This window comes from Rhamphochromis sp. 'chilingali', assembly GCF_963969265.1.
Source record: "Rhamphochromis sp. 'chilingali' genome assembly, chromosome: 12".
NCBI lineage: Eukaryota > Metazoa > Chordata > Actinopteri > Cichliformes > Cichlidae > Rhamphochromis > Rhamphochromis sp. 'chilingali'.
Window position 1 is genome coordinate 20,020,114 of NC_137939.1, and position 15,101 is coordinate 20,035,214.

Genomic DNA, 15,101 nt, shown 5'->3' on the forward strand with positions numbered 1-15,101 from the left:
TTCAGTGCTGAGGATGCAGAGCAGCTAGTCGGGTGTTCAGAGTCTGTGAGCTGTGAATTTTGATATTTTAACACTAGTTTAAAACTGTAATGATCATCTTAGATTTTCTGTTTAAAAGCTAAAGAGAAAATGACGAACAAAGACGGCGATAAGAGCCTGAAGACTGCACTCCGCAGCCAGAAACAAGCCAGGGCGCACCAAGAGAAGAAGGATCCATCCTCCAATGATGGCTCCTATTCAAAGGAGGCACAATTCACGGGTCAGTGCGACCCTGTGAAGGAGGTAAAAACTGCGGGACCGCAGGAAAAGAGAGCAGGGAAAGTGTCATCAGGTGTCAGCTCCGAGTGCCAGAGGAGCCCCGGCGCACAGAGGAAACTCTCCGACGCCAGCAACGCTTCGGAGGATTTGAGCAAAGACTCCGGCTGCCTGTCGGGGAAACTGTCCTCCTCGGACAGCAGCTCGGAAATCTCTGACTGCCCGTCGGACGGTAACAAGCACGACTCTGACTTAAGCTGGATAGACGGCAAAGCTTACGTGACCCCGGATAGCGAGGGCGCAGGCGACGGCAAACCGTGCGCAAAAGCGGCGAGAGATATCTGCGTTCTCCAGGCGGAGGCTGCCGCAGGGGGCTTTAGTTTGTTCAACTCCTCGGGGGCGTTTATGAATCTTATGATGGGGGAAACAACCGAAGACCTCGTCAGGGAATTGGAAGATCTGAGATCAGAGAACGAGTATTTGAAAGTAAGTTTGATCTAATTTGATTAATTAAATTAGCTTAATGCAATTAGCGAATTCAATTTGGTTTTCACGAAATGCAGCATCTACCTTTCTGTATAAACTCCGTGCATGTAGGTTTTGCTTGTTTATGAGAGCCTGTGAGTTTCTGTGGGAGGACCCTCAGCTCAACACCAGAGCCGATTTTCTGCAAATGTTTAGATCAGGCCAGTCTTCTTTAGTGAGCGCAGAGCAAGTGGCTCTAATACAAGAGTCAAAAGTCACTACTGACCTAAATAAATTATGGAACAAACCCACACTTACTCAGATTTTTACAGTAGCTGAGTAACTGCTGACTGAGCTGGTGATTAGATGAGTAACTCCTGACTGCAAGGGCATTTTATTGGTCCAACTGAGGAAATTACTCTGTAACTTGATGCAGCAGATCACCAGTTTGCAGGAATATATCTGGAAACTGGGGTTTGATTATAAATTGGTGGTTGCAGAGTTTTGTTAGTGGAGTACTGCTGAGCAAGTCCATCTACAAGCCCAATGGCAATGTCCGTTTTCCACTTTCACCTTTAAAGGGATGATCCACTTATTCAGAGCTGTACCTTGATAAAAAAAAAAAAAGGTCATAATCGAAGCTGCTGATGTCCAGATATTCAGACTTTCTGAGTGTGAGTCAAGCTTTCTGAGAAAACGTTTCATGACTTAGAATATGCTGGAAACAACATGTACAAAAAATAGCCCCAAATCCCTCTTTCTGCCCTAGATGCTCACTTCTGTGACATAACTTCACCTTGTAAGTGCAGATTCAAACTGTGGTCATTAAAGTGATCAGACACTTTGAAGGGTACGTACAAAGCACAAAATGGCCATTTAGGCATCAAACTGGAAAATATAACAATTAGAGCTTAAGTCATAAATCAGTTAGTTAGGCTAATATTAGCCAATATGTTTTTTAATGAATATGTGTACAAAAATATTTTTTAAGTAATTTATACATGGCATTAACCCGTAGTTTGTCCAGTAGATAGGATCTTATTGTTTATAACACTCGAAGCATTGCTTGCAGCACATGTAGCAGAGTAGCATCCCAGCTGAGTAAAGAGTGAATCCATGTTTCACTTAGTTGTTTTCAGTCTCTAATGCCACCATAACACCTGGATTTAAGTTAACGGGGAAAATGGGAAAATATAACTTTCTGATATTCACAGTGTTGTGCAAAAGTCTGGAGCCTCATTTATTTATATTTTGCCTCTAAGTAGCCAGACATTCATGTAACGTTTTTCTTTGGACATTGGCTGCTTTTCTCTCTCAATTGTAGTCCAGTTCTTGTACCTGAGCATTTTCAGAGTTTTTTTTTTTTAAATTAATTAATTAATCTTTGTATGTTAACCCACAGAACACAAACCTATGAATCGATCTAGCAAGAAAAACATGCCTAACTCAAGAGATGAAACAGTATTGTGTCTACAGACCACATAGCAAAGAACCTGTTTTAAACTGTATATTTAGGCACTTTGTTACTAGCACCCTGTCACTCAAGCACATCATTTGTTCCAAATAATTTAGCTGATTCTATGAAAAATCTGTGCTAAAGATGAAACAGTTTGGCAGACATAAAATAGTATTTTTCCACTAACGAGGTGATTTCCAAACAACTAAAACTTGGCTTATCTCAGCATGGTGTACTGTAGGAGGGATGGGATGAGGGAAGGGTTAAGGAAGGAAGGAATACTCAAGGGAGAAAGATGAAGCAAGAGAAGAGGGAGGAAGGAAAAAGTAAGAAAGGAAGGAAGAAAAGAGTGGAAAGGAGGGAAGGAAGGAACAAGTGATGGAAGAGGGAAGGATGGAATAGATAAGAAAGGAAAAATCAACAAAGGAAGAAAGGAGGGAAGGAATGATGGAAGGAAGGGCAGGAAGGAAGAAAAAAGGGCACCACAAACAGGACAAGGAAAGAAAAAAGGGTAAGGAAAGAAAGCAGAATCAAAAGACAAGGAACAAAGGGAGTTAGGAAGGATGGAGGGAAGAGAAGAATTTGGAGGAAGGGGCCAAGGAAGAAGGAAAGGACTGGATGAAATAAGAAGGGAAAAGGGGAAGAAAGAAAGGAGAAAATGCCTTGACTCGTGGTTTAATTATTTCTGTGTCGTCTGTCCCAGGATGAGGTGGAGGAGCTGCGCTGTGAGATGCTGGAAATGCGCGACATGTTCCAGGAGGAGGAGATTTACCAGCTGCAGGAGCTGCGGCTGCAGCTGGAGCAGGCCAACAAGACGTGTCGCATCCTGCAGTATCGCCTCCGCAAGGCCGAGCGCCGCAGCATCCGAGTGGCTCAGACCGGACAGGTAGACGGGGAGCTGGTCCGGAGCCTGGAGCACGACATCAAGGTCAGAAAGTCGGGTGGTCTTTTTGCACAAACTCTCACTACCAACAGACTGTAATTAAGCTCCTTCTCTGAAAACTGACTCACCTAAAACATCAAAGTGAACTTTTACTGCAGAACCACAAACCTACTTTCATCACGGCGCGCTAAACGCTGATCGTGTTGTTCATACAGGCTTTAACCCTGAGTCATGGCTGTAAAGTACTCCCTGCTGTTCATCTGCACCACAAGAATGTCATTAGACTGAAAAGTTTTCATCATGCATCCTGTTTATATTTCTGTAGCATAATTACTGCGTGTGGTCGGCTGTTCTGCGTGAGGACTGAACGATAAAAGCAGAGTGATCGTAAGCAGAATCACCGTCGTTGAACTGAGGCAACCAGATTCTGTTTCTGTCAACCAGGCCAATGTGTGTGTGTGCGCACTATTGGATTCCTTACAGCCTCACCCTCCTTCGCCCCCTCCATCGACTCATGGCTCAGTTCCCGTCACAAGAATTTTCTTGTAAAAGTTTCTCGGCTTTAACCAAATCAACTGCTCTAAAGACTCACTCACTCAGAAAATAACACTCACGAGAAAACAAATAAACAGACAATCAAAAAAAAAAAAAACTTCATTCGCAGCACTTTTACTGTCTTAACCTACTTTGTGCTTCACCTGCAGGTTGCAAAGAGCGTGTCACTCCGCCTGTACAACGAGCTAGAGGCGGTGCAGAAGAAGAACTCCCACTTGGAGTGGGAAAACGAGGTGCTGCGTGAAAAGACTCAGGAACTGGAAGTGGCCAAGCAGGTCTTACAGACTGAGCTGGATAAAACCAGAGAGGTGAGCATTTTACATCAAAGACCCTTTGGTAAAAAAAAAAAATTAAATTTAATAAAGAATGTTTGAAGGAGACCTCAAAAGACAAAGGTCCTGCAGTTTTTTTAGAGACTGTCACCTTGGAAAAGTCCTGACCTGGACAATGTCTGTGTAAGTGTTCGAAACAGCTAGCACCACTTTTTACTCACCCTTTGAGATCTTCTTTTAACAGTCATATGATGCCAAATATTTGGAAAGCATTCATAAGTGTTCCTGGTCCCCTAAACCTTCAGGCCACAGAGGTTTTAGACCAGTCACTCTTACATGGTCATGAAATGACATCTGGTGAAGAGCCATGTAGCATTACAGCGTCTTACAGACCCCCCTGCACTTTGTCTACCAACTCTCTAGGGGGTTAGAAGACATACTTATTACATACTCTTCTAGGAAAACCAAAGACTGAAGCAGAATTTTTATTTATTTATTGACTTTTCGTCTGTGTTTGACAGCAGAAAAACTGCTGGAAGCAGAATTTTCCCTTCTGTCTTGTTTGGGTTTTTTGGATTGTTGATTTTCTTGGCAGCAGAACACTGCAGGTCAGAGTAGGAACTTTACTTTCAGAGAAAATGAGCAGACCACGAGCTTCCCTCAGGGTTGGAGGGGGGGGGGGGACTCCTTTACACAATTTGTTGGTTTAAAAATATTTCCAAGAGACAAAAGCTCTGGTAGAAAGGCTGTAACAACAACCAATAAACTGCTGGGAACTGAAATGCTGAGTCTGCCTTATTGTACATGACGAGAGCCTTCCACTTACCTCCTCTTTTAAACTATTGATATCTGCAGGGTGATATTGCCCTCCTCTGTTCACAGGAAATAGCTCTAAAGGGTTTTATTCCTGAATGCATTACATTTCTAAATATTGGCAACACATTGGATGCCCTTTTTGACTGACAAAAACATCCTAAGGTGCAGTGAAAGTGTCTGTGTGCATGAAAATGTCACGTGATTTCCGCTACAATCCAGTTTCCCTACGTGGACAAATAAATATATCAATCTAGAGGGAGGAGCTTAGCCATTCAGGCCTCAGAGTAGATCTGCACCAAAAGGAGCCAGTTGAGGTGGTTTGGACCTCCAACCAGGGCTCACTGGTGAGGTGGTACTGAAAGAAGGCCTCAGGGTAGACGAAGGATCAGGCTGCAGACATTACATCTCTCGGCTGGGTTGGGAACACCTTGGTGTCCCCCAGGAAGCCGTAGAGGAGGTGGATGGGAGAAGGAGATCATCTTAGACTGCTGCAACTGCAACCGGATGTTTGAGGTTCACGGTGCAGAATTTGATGATAGAAGGCACGCTGATTAAGTTTAACATGATGATTATCTTATTCTGGGCCTCTCAGTTCTTACTCTGTCTCTATCTGCTCCTCCCCTTATAAAACAACTTTCTTCTGATTGGCTAACCTTCTGTTTTTGAGGGGCAGCCAATCAGAAGAAAGTTGTTTTGTGGGGCTGGGACCATATTAAGGATATCCATTCTGAGTGACATCATACAGAGCTAAAAATAAAAAGAGACCTCTTGAAACCAAATGCTTGGTTTCATACTGTTACACTGTAACAGCATGTATGACAGAAAAAAGAAAGGAAAACTAGATCCTCTTTAAAAGCTTTGAATTTTCACACTAGATCCTTAATTCATGGATGGTGTGGAGGGAATTTTAAGCCTTAGGTGGCGTACATAGTAACAAACAGCTCTTGTTTATGGTCTCATTACTGACCTTGGGACAGACTTGACTGTTAACTAAATTATTATGACCTGGAGCTGAAAATGAGATTGAAACGAGTGCACAGATCTGTCAATCAGACATGACAAATCTAATCGAATTGATTAAATTAAAAAAGAAACTTCTTTAAAATCTCTCAAGAGCTGCTGATAATTGCAAAAGGGGGTTCTTCATACACCTCAATGCGTGTCTTTAAGGGATGTGTGTATTTAGGTCAACCTTGAGAGAAACATAAACTTTCATCGCTCGGGTCAGGCATCCTCCTTTCCATTACCCTGCACAGCTGCACCCATCCAGACAGCTGTCCCCCTCATCCCTCTGTCACCCTGATGTCAGGTGACACACGATCCCAGTGCAGATCACTTATATGAGCGGAGGGCTCGGCCGGCAGCTGCCTGGTGCCGGGGATGGGCGAAGCAGCCTGGTATGCTGAACTCCAGGCACAGCTGACATCGTCGGCTGACAGGGCAGAAAAAAAAAGTAGAGAGATTACAAAAATAGACTCACTTTCTTTTTCTTACTGCTCTTATTAAGCTTGGATAAATCTGGATGAGTGTGTATTAGGGCATCAAGAAAGGAGGGTGTTGGTTGGTGCACAGACATACTGACCTACAGCCATCACTCAGCACGCTTTGATCAAACTTCAGCCTCCACACCCCATCCACCTTTTCTTCTGCCTCCTTTGAGCACCAGTGTGCACTCCAGTGACACGTGTGCGGTTTAATCCAGGATTCGGTGCTTTGGCACGAGCTCAGTCTGCTCCACTCATCTGAGACAGCTGCTAGTCCCTTTGATCCCAACAGGGAAATCCACTTAGATTACCCAATCTAACCAGCAAAAAAACACAGCATGGATATATTGTGAAGGAGGGTGAGTATGCCAGAAATTCACTCTGCTGCCCGATGTTTTTGAGGCTGTTTGAGTTAAACGTAAATGTGTAGCTGCACAAGCTGAGCATAGACTTGTAGTAAGAGGACAAAAGCTGAAACAAAGACAATAATTTTACAGTTAAAGAAATATTACCATTTAATTCCATCTTTACTTATTAGGAACGACAAATTTCCGGTCACAGTAACCCAAATCTATTGAGCCTCCATGCCCACCGGCCTTGAATTCAAAAAGTGTAACTCCCTCTCTGTGTTTGCTCCTTCTAGCCTGACTATTATTAACACAGTGAAATCCTGTCGAGTGTTTAAGAGGAAGACAATGCTGCCTGACAGAAGCTTACATTCCTGACATACTCAGACCTACAAACTGACTCAAGTAGAGACGGGAAGAACTCGGAGGAGAGAAAATGTCACATTTAGCGCCTTTTAGGCATCTCTGAGAAGTAGTGCAAGAGCATGATGAATACTTACTTAAAGGATTAGCTAAACATTTTGGGAAATATGCTTATTTGCTTTCTTGCCGAGAAGATCAGCACGACTTTCATGCCTGCAGAGGTTTGTAAATCCTTCTACAAGCATTTTTAAAGCTTATTAATTAGCATTTTATAACTAATTTGTTTAATTTACACAGAAAATAACAGAAGAATGAACTTGTTGTGGTTAGCAAGTCTCCAGGAAGTCGTGGTGTCCAGCTCATAAACTGATGTTACACAAACATCATGTAAATTTAGAATCTATAAACATGCTATACCCTCTCACTGAACAAATTTTAGTGTGTTATTAATTTTCTTATGTAATCATCAGAAACAAATGTTGAACTATTCCTTTACCTGCCTTTATATTTTTAAATTAAACTTCAGATTTGTCTTTTCCTTGTTTTCAGTGATGTAAAGAGCAAGAAACTAAGTACAGCCTTACTGGTTCTATAGGAATTAAGAAGGACAGTAGGAGCCAGGTGCTATTAATCAAATGTAAGTGATTGATTGATGATCAGCACGCTATAAAAGCAGAGGTTTTGATAGTTTGCTGTTCTGGACCTTACAGGTATGTTAACAAAATGCCAAAGTATTGTAGGCAAATTTCTGCCAATTTGCCGTGCAGTTGGAGGGAATTTGTTGGGACAACCAAGGTCAGACTGAGCAACGCTCATGAAACTACAAAAAACCTAGAAGCTACAGACTCTACGGGCCTCAGTTGGTATGTCAAGTTCAAGTTTGTAACAGTAAAATCAGAAAAAGGCTGAACAAGTACCGAGAGTTGCTGGGAAAAATCACCTTCTTTGTAAAAATGACACAGCAGCATGGCTTAAACTTCTGGAACAATGTGCTTTGGACAAATGAGACCAGTTTGGAGATGTTTGGTCATAATTCACAGCCAAACACAGCAGATCAGCACAAACACCTCATACCAGCTGTCAGCACAGTGGTGAGGAGCGATGACGTGAACTTGTTCTGCAGTCACTAGATCTGTGCACCATCGACCACGAACTCCTCAAACATGAGGCCACCTGTCCGACAGCTAAAACACAGAAGCACATCTACAACACACTGACTGAAGAAAAGAATCAAGGTTACGATGGCCGAGTCAGAGTCCAGACCTCAACATGACTGAAATGCTGTTGAATGTTAACGGAGCAAAAGTGAATCCCCGCAAACCTCAAAGAACTGAAGCGACTTTGTAAAGAAGAGGGGGCCAAAAATCATGTGAGAGACATGCGAAACACCGTTACACTGTTACTTCAAGTTACTGAATGAAGTTATTGCAACCCCCACTGACCTGCTGTTCAAATCAGTCAATGAGAGGAAAGTTGGCCTGCGTTCTTTCTCATGTCCAGCAGGAGGTGACTCCCCTGGTTTTAATAAAAATAATAATAATTTTGTGTAGAAATATCTAAAAAAAATTAAAAAAGATTCTTTGGATAACTTTCTTGATGAGTTTATGGTTTTAGTCTGTAGTTCTGTAGCCAAGTTCTTATTTAATACAGTTAGATGAATTATAAATCAGGCAAAGCTACTGTTGGAGTCAAAGGACAAAAATATGGAGCTGGAAATGTTCATCATCAATGTAATGTAGAAAAAGTTTTTTTCTTTAATATGTTTATTAAATTTCACACAGTTGTGGTTAAAACCAAAAACCAAAAGAAAGAAAGAAACATAAACACAAAGACGTCTCGATGCATTCTTAATCATCAAGGTAAGGACATTTAGTTTTGCAGACTGAAGAAGTCACTTGGATGAAGGACGAAACATTTCTCCCACTAAACAGCTACGTCCAGATGAACAGAATCGACTTTTTGGGACAAATACAAAGAAGTTCGCTCCAGAAAATCTTAACCTAGTAAACTATCACTGTTTGTCTTGTGTGTGTGATCAAACTCTTATTTTTATTTCTTAGAGCTCTTTGAAGAAGAAAAGCATCAGATCGACGGCCAGCAGGGCAGAGAAGAGGCTCTCTCAGCAGATTGAGGTTTGTATATTTGTTTCTAAACATGGCTGCATCCGTGAGTTATTTCATGTCATCATGACTGTCGTCACTGCTGTTTGATTTGCCAAAAGGATGACAGCGCCGATCTCAAGTGCCAACTCCACTTTGCCAAAGAGGAATTAGCTCTCATGTGCAAGAAGCTCACCAAATTGGTATCAGAGAGTGAGGTGATGCGCGAGGAGCTGGCCAAATACCGCTCAGCCTACGGTGACGTGGACGCCGCCCAATCACCTGAAGGCAAGCAAAGCTATGCCCACGCCAGGGAGGCGGAGGTCAAAGTTCATCTTAAACTGGTGGAAGAGGAGGCCACACTTCTGAGCCGGCGCATCGTTGAACTGGAGGTGGAGAACCGTGGTCTGCGAGCAGAAATGAGCGACCTCAGGGAGAAAATTGGAGGTGGAGGAGGAGGGGAAGAGCCAGATGAAGAGAATCGGGATGTTTCGGAGGGAAATATGACAGCGAGTGTTGCGATGAAGGACACAGATGGAAAGGAGAAAAGCATAAAAATGGGACCCGTGATGTACGAGCTGGGTCAGGATGAAGGGTCAGAGAAAAGAAAAGGCGATGAGGAGACTGAAAGGATGATCACTCGAGAGGGTCCTGTGGGAGGCGAGTGGGATCCCTCAGACAGTCAAGAGAGTGATGACAACAAAAAACTCCAAGAGATGACTTTGAAGGACTACGAAGCTCTGCTTGCTCTCAGAGACCATGCCTGCATTTTGAGTTCAGCCATACAGCTCCTGATTACATCACCCAAAAATGGCCACAGCTCGTCTCCCTCGCGCACGTTCGCCTCGCCAATAGACTGTAACGGAAAGGCACAGAAGATTTCTCTGAATGAGGCTTTGGAACTTTTAGAGGCGATGCTGTTGGCTTTCATCGGGCGGGTGGAGATGCTTCTAACAGCCAAAGATACACAGTTAAACTCAGTTAAGAAGGTCTGGGACTCCTACAGTTTCCCTTTCCTCTGTGGAAATCCTGACGTGGAGTCAGAGAGTAAGCAGGAGTGTGGAGAGCCGAAGAAGACAGAAAAACAAACGAGGAAAGCACCTTCTGTTCAATGGGGCCTCGGTGAGAAGTGCAGGGATCCAAGAACGCAGCTTTCATTGCAGATTCTTTGGATCCTCCATCAGTGGTGTCAAGTCAAAGGACCTGACATAGAAGGAAAACAGGTACAGTGAAAGATGGCATAAATAAACTCTGCTCATGCTCATTATGACACTTAAAAAAAACACGCAAAGCTGTCGAATATTCAAATATATTTGGGCTTTTTTATTCAGGATAGAGAGAAAGCAATGTCAGTGCTGAAAGGATTGTTGCAAGACCTCGCTGCAGAGCTTCAGGATGAGCGGATTGAATGTGACAGTAAGGCCAAGGCCACGCCGGGCAAGCCAGCTGAGGTAAGGATGGTGTTTACGCCTCAGGCATGTGTGCCCCGCTGTGTGTGAGGCTGTGTGTGAGGTTGCGTGATACAGCGGGAAGTCCTGCCGATGATCTGTCTCCCTGGCCTTGTGTCCGCCTGACAGTCGGTTCAGCGGGCATCATGAAAACACTCATGCCAGAGTATTTAGGCTAATCTTTTGAAGGGGGCTGCAGCCAAACAGGACAGGCATTTTCAAACATGCAGCACGAAAACGCTCAAACGATTCTCTGCAGTCCTTCAAGTTCTCCTGAATGATCATTTCCATCTCCTTTGTTATTCAATAAAGAAAAGCAGTTTCGATGCACAGCATGATTTAGGATCAGATTTATTATTTCAACAGTTTTTTTCCTTCTTAACCCACTGACTGGACTGTAATCCCTATTTTACTCTTAACTCTTTTACTTAACATTTAGTTTGAAGTGATGAAAAAAATAAAGACTCTACAGGCTCTCCAGCAGCTTTATTAGGCTTTATTGAAGACTTATTGGAGCCTATATGTCTCTGGGGTTATCTCTGTTATGAGTTTACAATGCTTTGTCCAGATAATGAACAGCAAATTCAAATGTTTCTGAAGGTTTGGTTAGTTAATAACACAGACGTGCCAAAATACCAAACAACTATAGATGCGTGATATTAATTATTAAACCCTAACGTAATTGTTAGTGTTAAATTATCAAGAGCAAATAAGGGGAAGCGACGGAAACATTATTGATTTTGCAGACAATGGGCTTTAAAGCGACAGTTCACCCAAAAGAGACAGCTTAGATTTTTTTGTGTCAGCTGCCCAGTTTTGGAGCACTGACGCTCACATCGCGGCAAAACAAAGCATCAACACTTCTTTGCAGAAATCATGGCCTGGTTTCTCATAAATATCCAGGACCCTTGTTGTGAGCAGTGGTTTTTAGATGTTATATAATTTTATATTATTTCCCCCTAAAATAAGGTTTAAAAAGCTTTTTTTTTCTTGCAAGTTTCACTCTTACACCACATTCAATTAGATGACAATATAGCTTTAATAATGAGAGTGGCCACATGATCAACACCAACCACAAAAGTAAAGTTAAGTTCACCTTACATCCGGTTAGCCATGCAAGCATCAATAGAACAGTAGAATCTGACTGACAGCACAAGGTTAAAACTGTGTAAACCTCAACTGTGCAAGCATCTGTGAAACAACATGATTGGTTCTTTTGTCTCCCAGTGGTGATTGGCTATTTTGTAGAAGGATCAGGACCACTGCAACTTTCACCATTTCACATTTCTGTCTCTTTTAATCATCGTGTCAGATGCTCTGTTTGTTCTGTACAGTGACGCAGTGGCGGATGAACACACTAAAGAGAAATAGTCCCTACATAAAATTGCTTACAACAAGTTTGTGCATTTTTTTCTTGGGTTTTAGTTTCTGAAGTATCTGACGTAATGTTTGGTGACATTTTCTTTCTCTCTTGGCTCAGCGTCGTGTTGGGGGTGTTTTTCAATGTGGTCGACACCGTGAAGCTGACAGGTCTGTGTTGTTCCACAAACTGTCATATGTTTTTCATAAGTTCACTGAAGTTGTAACTCATACATCACCTGGTGTCTTTGTGGTTTTTTTACAAAAAAATCTGAACCTGCAGCTCGACAGGAAAAAGACTCAGACGGCAGTTTCCTCCGTGCAGCTCTCAGAGGAAGAACTGGTGCTATCTGAGCCAAGAGGCTGCCCAGCTTGACCGAGAGGACCCAGTTAAGACGTGGGACCATCTAATCATGCCGCTTAGCTTCCCTGATCTTGACTTTGAGCAGATGTCCTTGGACAGAAGCCATACTGCTCCAGAGAAGTCTACCGTCCGCATCTACTACAGCCCCCCGTCAGCCCGCAGAGTCCAGCTGGCTCAGCTGAAGCAAAGCCCAGACAGAGGATCCGTGGACACGCCCTCTCCCTGGTGCACGCCGCCAACCTCCTTCTCACAGCTCTGTCTGGGCTCATCTGCCAATCTGAGCGATGACATGAAGGAAATGACAGCCGGCTGGAGGCAGAAGCGTCAAGACAGCCCACAGGAAAAGAGAGAAAGATTAGCAGGCCGGGGATGGGTGGATGTGTCCTGCTCCGGTACTCAGACCCATATGAAACCACAGATGGTGAGTGTTGGTCAGCAGACAGATGCGACTCAAGGGTTGAGCACCACGAGAAGCAGTCCTTCTCGGGCCCTGAACTCCCCTCTGGTCTCTGCCCGCTCTCACCACATCTCTGCCTCACTGGAGGGCATAACAGGCCGAGGGGAGAGGTCCAGACACTCCACCTCCTCACCTAAACTGTACCGAAGACAGTCTCTCCCCTCTCCCTCCAATCTGAGCTCCCCCTCCTCTGCATCTACCTCTAGAGATCGATCTCTGTGGAACCTGGCACATCAAAATCAGTCCGGCCTCGCGTGGACTCGACAAACCAGCTCCCGAGCAGGTGCTGGGCAGAGCCACGGCTCCCTGAGCAACGCCAAGCTGCCCGCCAAGTCCACCGGAGCCAACCGGTACGGCTTGGTGACAGAGTTCCTGCGTAGGGTGAGCGGGCGGGCAGACAAACCAGTGCCGGGGTCAGGGCAGAAAGCTAAAAGTAGCACGAGGAACCTGGAACGCGTTCCAACGAGGCCTCCCGCCGCCCCGCTCAACAGGAACGACAGCGTGACCAGGATCGTTAACCAGAGGTTCATGAAGCAGAGAGAGGAGGCCACCAAAGTCCAGAAGGAGGAGAAGGGAAGCAGCCTGAACCAGGGTGTCAAAAATGGCCTGAGCACCGTCACAGCAGAGGTGAGTGGAAATTATACAAATTATATTATATAAATACAGACAGGGCTCCCACCAGTTCCTCATACATTCATCTCATTATACAAAACACAGACCATGCTTGATATTAGCATCCTCTGCCCCATCATAACAACATATTAATGACAGAATATAAGACCAGCAGGTCCAAGTCAATACGTTTCTTCTCTCCGTTTGACCAGGAGAGGAGCTACGAGTGTAGCTCCAGCAGCACGCTCACCTTCTGCTTCGCCCGTCCGTCTCACTCCACGCAGAAACAAACATCAAACCCGACCAAACTCCAAAGGCCCAGGTACTCGCCTCCGGTCAGAGCAGCTGCAGACTCCACCTGCAGCTGAACATGATGGGAAACGGCAGCTTTCACACTGACACCACAGACAAATTTAGTTTGTAGGCTCGAAAATGTAAATTCAGCTTTTCGTGGGATGTTTAGGAGAGCTTTGAGAAAACTCATAGAGCTTTTGGTGCAATTAAAGTCACTCATCTTCTTTCACAGATGGGCTTAACCCTTAATTCACTTGCTTATAATTAATTTTGTAATATCTTTACTGTATTTTGTAGATAATAACTTTATGTTATATTCAATAAACAACAAGTTGATTGTGATCTTGTGCGTGTGTTGATTTCACCCTGGTTTCATTTGAGCTTCAGAAACTGGTTGCCTCTGCAGTAACCGGCTCCTTCAGGGCAGGGCTGCTGGTTGTTACGTCACATGCTCAAAAAAGAAAACCGCTAAGATGATAATAAGATTTCCTCGCTTGTCGGGACCATGACCCAACCTCGGTTCCTCTCTCTTTAATTGACACATTAAAAAAAAACTGAACTGAGCTCATCAAAGATAACTTAAAAATAAAAATGTGTGTTAGCGGCAGCAGGTCTGGCTTTCCTGGAGCAGATCAGCTGCAACACTTCCTCCTTCAGCTGGCAGCCGGCCAATGATGGTGGTGGTCAAGGACAGGGCAGAGGAGGAGGTGCGCAATCACACGGGGGTCACATTTCTGCTAACAACATGTGTTCATCCTCTGTTACCCACAGTACATACACAGCAGTGTCGGCTACGTCCCAAAAGAGTTCAGACGTAATCCACCAGACACAAAATACTCAAAAACACACATGAAAGATTTAAAAAATGCAAAAAACAAATGGTAGAATAACTGCATTTGAGTTTTTAAATGCATTTCTTGCTGTGCAAAAAACAACCCTGCTAAACTCCAATCGATTTGTCTAAGAAATTCTTCATATCCTGTCAATTTGTTTTACCTAATTTGATTACTTGCCTATTTCCTCTGGGAATTCACATTGCTTCACTACACATTATGTTCCTGCAGCAGTTTTTAGTGCTTTCTAGCTAACATTCTGAGGGTAAGTGTATTGCCCAAGGTTACTTTGGCATGCAGAGTAAGTAGTAGATGACTTGCTTTACCTTTGAGCCACAGCCAGCCCAACATCCAATCTCATTTACATTTTACATACACTTTACATTTTTATCATAGTCTACATATATTATACTACAGATTATTCTTAGTTACCTAGATTAAATGTGAAAGATATGTATTAAGGTTTTTTTTCTTCCTATTTGGTTCACATATTCCTAATTTAACAACCTAACAGCAAATAAAGTGGTAAAAATTTGCATGTTGAGTTAAAATGCTTTAATCTCACAGCACTTCTGTATGTGCACTGTGTAACTGCTACCATTTGTACCTGAATAAATGATGGGAACGCCTCTTCCAGCTTTCCTTCGCCCTCATTTTGACTTTGTGGTGCAGTACTGAGACTCACCTGCAGGGGCGCTGCAGCTCATAGCCCTGTTGTTTTGGCCGGGATGTGTTCCCT

General features: G+C 43.6%; 1 protein-coding gene across 1 annotated transcript; it reads left to right on the forward strand.

Moving 5' to 3' along the window:
* LOC308407112 (uncharacterized protein) lies at positions 1-13,871 on the forward strand. The gene is made up of 9 exons (XM_080898562.1): positions 1-741; positions 2,880-3,104; positions 3,764-3,922; positions 8,957-9,028; positions 9,118-10,218; positions 10,327-10,446; positions 11,924-11,973; positions 12,086-13,250; positions 13,448-13,871. The coding sequence occupies exons 1-9, from the start codon at positions 130-132 to the stop codon at positions 13,601-13,603; spliced, it is 3,660 nt and encodes a 1,219-aa protein (XP_080754688.1). The 5' UTR covers positions 1-129; the 3' UTR covers positions 13,604-13,871.
* Positions 13,872-15,101: the final 1,230 nt, after the last annotated feature.

Excerpts from the sequence above, each read along its gene's own strand:
- LOC308407112 (XM_080898562.1), top strand. The coding sequence starts at position 130 with ATGACGAACAAAGACGGCGATAAGAGCCTGAAGACTGCACTCCGCAGC. Across the intron at positions 3,105-3,763 it reads GCCTGGAGCACGACATCAAG|GTTGCAAAGAGCGTGTCACT; the intron begins GTCAGAAAGTCG and ends CTTCACCTGCAG. Across the intron at positions 3,923-8,956 it reads AGCTGGATAAAACCAGAGAG|AGCTCTTTGAAGAAGAAAAG; the intron begins GTGAGCATTTTA and ends TTTATTTCTTAG.